This window comes from Branchiostoma floridae, chromosome 3, assembly GCF_000003815.2.
Source record: "Branchiostoma floridae strain S238N-H82 chromosome 3, Bfl_VNyyK, whole genome shotgun sequence".
Lineage (NCBI taxonomy): Eukaryota > Metazoa > Chordata > Leptocardii > Amphioxiformes > Branchiostomatidae > Branchiostoma > Branchiostoma floridae.
Window position 1 is genome coordinate 6186994 of NC_049981.1, and position 5746 is coordinate 6192739.

General features: G+C 43.1%; 1 protein-coding gene across 1 annotated transcript in view; it reads right to left on the reverse strand.

Moving 5' to 3' along the window:
- Positions 1 to 5376, reverse strand: part of LOC118411175 (chitin synthase chs-1-like) — a 13594-nt gene extending 8218 nt beyond the window's left edge. The window contains exons 1-7 of the mRNA XM_035813252.1: positions 4858 to 5376; positions 3633 to 3860; positions 2468 to 2669; positions 2132 to 2314; positions 991 to 1193; positions 370 to 537; positions 13 to 126 (exon numbers count right to left, since the gene is read on the reverse strand). Of these exons, the coding sequence (XP_035669145.1) occupies positions 13 to 126; positions 370 to 537; positions 991 to 1193; positions 2132 to 2314; positions 2468 to 2669; positions 3633 to 3860; positions 4858 to 5376 (1617 nt within the window). The remainder of the gene's footprint in view (positions 1 to 12; positions 127 to 369; positions 538 to 990; positions 1194 to 2131; positions 2315 to 2467; positions 2670 to 3632; positions 3861 to 4857) is intronic.
- Positions 5377 to 5746: the final 370 nt, after the last annotated feature.

Genomic DNA, 5746 nt, shown 5'->3' on the forward strand with positions numbered 1-5746 from the left:
AATCTGATTGGCCAGGGTTGAGGGGATCCAGCGCCTCCGCTGCTTCCAGAACTCATCGAACTCCTCCGGACAGTGGGTGGAGTCAGAGGCTCCCGCGCAGTAGTTGATCTTATAGCCAGCCTTCACCTAGAAAATATATTTCATATGCAAATAACGATAGATATTATTGTCAGTGTCTCCGTTTTGTAGAGATAGCTATGTAGAGAAAATATTACTGCTAATACTTTCACGCATGTACAGATAGTCCTACTGTTCAGAATCTATTTGGTGAGTCGATTCGTTTGGCATCTTGTTAATAGTTACTTGATAATGTTTAGGGCTAGGGCTATTGAAGAATGCACTATCTAAAGATATAAGTTTGTGACGCACCAACAGAGTTGTGAACCACCTGTCCTCCCCCATGTCCTTAGTGAGAAAGTCCGAGGCCTCCTCCACGTCAGAGCGGTACTCCTCCAGCACGTCAGCGATGGCCTCCACACGGTAGACGGTGAAGCACCCGGGGGCACACAGTACGGAGCCCAGCACGTGGTTAGCAACCTATTGTTTAGTATAAGAAAGTAATGACATTTATTTCTTGTCAGTAGCAGCATTAAAGAACCTCAATGCGTTGAGAGTTTGCCGCTATCATATAACGAACGAGCCATCAAAATGTCCTTACAAGTAATAAAACGTTATACGAATGAATGAAGACCTTTATCGCATAGTTTCACCACACCCGGCTAAGTACACTTCACAACAAGACATGTTGAAGAGATAAAATAATAACATTAAAAACTGTGACGTCGTTAAATAGATTAAACTACTCCTCGCCTCTCGATCAGTGATGGTGGCGATAAAAGAACAGAGGTGTTATCAGAACGATAATGGCAAGCATTCAATTGCTAAAAGAACGTGATGATACAGTTGCTCTCATTGGTGTTGGTATTGGTAACAAGATGAACATCGATAGGATTAGAATAAACTTTTTAAAACAATATTTCAACATCTTACCTTCTGCAGCCAATGCCCAATTGCGTAGTCAAACATCTGGTACCACACGAACGGTCCTGATCCGACGGGATGTGTGCGGGCACAGACCGCGCCCACTTGTCCCTCTCGGTCGCTCTTCATCTGCAGAAGCATGGCCACGATGGAGCTGGCGTCAAAGTCCACATCTCCATCGGTCGCAAGGATGTACTTTACACGTTTATTGACTTGAAATGAGAAAATGATAATAGTAACCAAAAGTTAGCATGTTGTTTACGAAAATTGACATCTCAACATTTATGCAGATGGGCCAATAGCACGATTGCCTGCCAAGTTGAGTATGCTCGTGAAAAAAAAACTGCAAACTGATACGTGTGTTACTATGTTGCTGGCTTTTTATGATTATGTTGATTGTGTTGATTATCATGTGATGATATTGACAACAAGCGGAAACTGCATGTGATGTAATTTTGATTATCATATAGCCAGGCGCCGCGGACCAATCAGAAGGCCCCGTTCCACGTTGGTTATGACGTCGTAACGCATAGATTTCGGTGTGTATCCCCCTTCTGATTGGTCAGAATGAATCGACACCGGCAGTGGTGTCGATTTGCATCGATACTGGCACCAGCGTCGACGCAAATCGACACCATGTGTCGGTGTCATTCATTCTGACCAATCAGAAGATGCGATGCACACAAGAAAGTATACACAGAATATGCATGCATCGGCCAATCAAAGGAGCGAGACATATGGCAGAGCAGAGGGAATAAGTACAGACTGCAAGGGAGAATGGGTCCTCCTGTTAACATTGATAATGAATTTTTTGTTCTATAAAGCCAAAGGCTGCCATTTTTCGAATATTTTTGGTTTCCAAATGCAATCTGTTATCTCCCTATGAATGTATGTACCAAAGAACAAATGCTAATTTTCAGAATTTCGACAAGGGAATATAGTACCAAGGGATCTATGCCTTATATAGGAGTTTGCAAGTTTGGGTAGGCTATATGATAATAACGTAAATGACCCGCCTGTTCCTCGGTGTACATGGTCTCTCGGTGGTTATAGCAAAAGACCAGGCGTTATGATACCATATACACCTCGGGCAGGTCATTAAACCTTAATTCAAATCTAATCTAATCCGAAGATGATATCTACAACTTACTCTCTTTATTCCTCTGACTATCCACGGCAGACTCCATGTACATAACCTGGCTCCATCGTTTCTTGCTCTTCACCTTCTGGTTGTCTTTCAGGTGTATGGTCAGAGGCAGGCGAAGAGAACCAGAAAGATCCCAACGTAGTTTCCATCCGTACCACGTCTTCCTCGGGGGGATTTCAACGGAATCTATATATAGGAAACATTATAAACATTAAAGTTCTTACATTTCCAGACTAGGACACATGTGGACGTAAAGAAAAAAGGTGTTAACATGTATGTTGATGCTCAAAGTCTCAAACTCTAGAATGTAAAATTGATCAACAATACAAAAAAAACAACCTGGATATTTGTCCTTAACAAGGCAGACAAGCTGGGCAGAAAAATCCGTCAGTTTATCCCCTCGTAAACCGTTGTCGAAGTACACGTGTGCTTCAAATTGTCCAGCCCAGCTGTTTTCGGATTCGTTCCCAACAAGCTTATCTAGATCTGATGCGGCGACCCGTTTGATGGAATCCAGGTACTTTGACATCTCATCCCATGTCTGAAACAACAGGTAGTTGTAGCTGTATAGAAACTAAATATCAAATTAACACCCAACAACAAAGTTTGCCAGTTTGAAGTTAAGCAAGAAATACGTCATATGTGTGTGTGTCAGGTTAACATGATGATCTTCTACTTATAGACCTTGAATTTCAAGTCAAACCATTGATCTGCAGTTAATAGAGTGACAAAGGAGAGAAGGGGAGAGGAGAAAAGAGAGGAGAGAAAGAAGTAAGGGGAGGGAGAAGAGAGAGATGATATGAGAGGGGAGAGAGAGGGCAGAGCGAGAGGAGAGAGAGAGAAAGAGAAAGAGAAGGAGAAGGAAGGTAGAGAGAGGGGAAAGAGAAGGTGGGAGAAATCGAAGGGAGAGAGAGCGGAGAGAGAAAGAAGAAAGGGGTGAGGGAAGAGAAAACCGAAGTGTAGGGAGGGGAGAGAGAAGGTGAGAGAAATCGAAGGGAGAGAGAGCGGAGAGAGAAAGAAGAAAGGGGTGAGGGAAGAGAAAAACCGAAGGGAGAGAGAGCGGAGAGAGAAAGAAGAAAGGGGTGAGGGAAGAGGACAACCGAAGGGAGAGAGAGTGGAGAGAGTGAAAAGAGAGGAAACAGTGGGGAGGAAAAGAGACGGGAGAGAGGGTTGGAGGGAGAGGATACAGAGAGGAGGGACAGGGGATAGAGGAAGTGGAGAGAGATAGAGAAATTTTGAAACCTTGAAGTTAATAACCACTGTTGTATATATTCAATACAAAGGGTACTCAAGCAACTGGATACGGCGTTTTGTTTGTAAACGGCCAGAGGTCTCGGTCAGCATCCGCCAACTGTATTGTGTAAGTGACGAAAGGTAGTGAATGCTATGTGAATAGTCTGGCCGCTTACAAGACATGTCAGTGTTTAAGTAACTTTCAGTATGCCATTCTTGGATGCCTATCCGTCAATTGATCTTCATCAATGTGCATCTTTAATCAACATACCTCGCGGTACATGGTGGTACAAATCATCACACGCCCACCCAGGTCTTTTGCCCTTTGCTCCAGGTCCCCTTGCGGTGGGTCTTCTGCGCTTTGTGGTGGGCTTTCTGCGCTTTGTTGTTGGCCTTCTGCGCTTTGACTTGATTCCTCTAGATTTTCAGTGATCTTAGTCCTGTTAAGCAGCATGTGCTGGCCGGTTAAGACCCCGGTGTGTTGAGGAAACCAGAACATCTAGGAACAGGCAGATGGGGGAGGGGTAAAATGAAACGCTTCATCTTATTCAGACCGAGCTTTTGGTCCCTGGAAGGGGGGGGGGGTCTTTTTGAGGCCCGCCCTTTCTGACTCCAACATTTTTAAACGACTTAATATATAGCCAACAAATTTTCAAAGAATAATGTAGACATTATATCTGATGATTTTGATAAGTCTGACGCAATAATGACGTGATATAACGTCACCAATTTGACTATATTGGCTGTACCAATGGAAAAAGGGTATTCCCGGAAAACTTCAGATGTGTTACAAAATGTAACAGCAAGTGCAGATAATAGAATTTAGAATAGTGTTTGTTATGAGTTGTGTTGCCAATAGCAACATTAACGTCAAAAGGACGCCGTAGAATCACGTCACGCAGATCTAAGATACCAGCTGGGCCCTCGTATGTCCACCATATTAAATTTTCAAACATTCATTTCTTTCAGCAAATGATTGTCGAAGACAATGGAAATTGCTAAAACGTTCATTGAAACGTTTTTTAATGAAAAATATAACAGGCAGTTGCAATTTTATTGGATCAAAGGCTAGTTATCAAATTTGCATAATTTACTCATATCAAAGTATGAAAGATATTTTACATGACATACGATTTTATAAATCTAAAAATATAGCAATGATATAGCAAACAATCATGAAAGTAGCAATTTTCGTCAAAAATGCCTGCAAAAAAACGGTTGCCATGGCAACCCAAAAAATGCAAAATTTTCCAAACTTTAAATGGTTGCCAACACAATTCTAGAAAAACAAAATGTTGTGGGTCTAGCGTAAGACGTTTTATCGTTATAAGACATGAAGATTGGCGCAGGCCTCAAACGCCGCCACTCCATACCCCCGTTTGAGTAGGGTTAATCATTTTTGTCTTGAAACAAGCAATGTAGTAAAAATTGACTTAATCCTAGAACATCAAGAAGCCGCGTATTTGGCAAACAGCTCAATCACCGAAATTACTTACGTTTAATTCTTTTTCGTGGATACCGGATGCTGTTGCGACATAGTTGTATATGCAGTAGAAAATTTGTCCCATGACGACCAGAAGGACTGAGATATACTCATTGTTCTCGACAACAGCCCGCGCGCCATCCCTGCACCACAGATCGTTCCCAAACCACGGACAAAAGTCCATGTTAACGGCGAAGAAAAGCGTTACAATTGGGGCAAGACATAGAGGAATGAGAAAGGAGTAGAGCTGGATGCACATGGAGCAAGCGATCACGCCAAGGAGGTACCCACCGAAGGCAGGAAGTACGGAAATCATCGCCTCTGTCCGCCTGAGATACAGGTAGGTGAAGCCGGTACTAGCTGAACTTTTGTCTAAATGATGGTCAATATGTGATGGCCCGGCAAATAACGCAATGACGAAGAAAAGCATGTTGAATAAGTTCTTCACTATCGTGGCCCTCACATGTGCGGTTTGGGAGTCCCTTTTATTGTCGTTGCCAGAGCTGTTATCCAGCTTTTGCTCGGGTTTCATCTGGACAAGCTGGATGTATGGGGACCAGGCTAAAGTCAGAAGGACAAGCGAAAGGGGTGTCGTCCAGACTAAAGGAGAATCAGAAGGTATATTTTGCAAGTCCACCTGGAGACCAACAGCAGATCCGATACAAGCAAGACCCAATACATGCAGAACAAGCGAGTATTTGTAATCAAGCTTGCTGCGTTGTTGTATGAAATGGCCGATGAGAACCACGTTCATCAGAACAATGGCAGTCGGAACGTCAACGTAATCGTCTGTCAGGACGTTGAAGGTAAATAGCCACTGTCCGGCCACCTCAGCTGCACTCACGACAGCGATCTGTAGAAACCATATACATGTACAAAGTAATCATCGTTATAAAGTATAC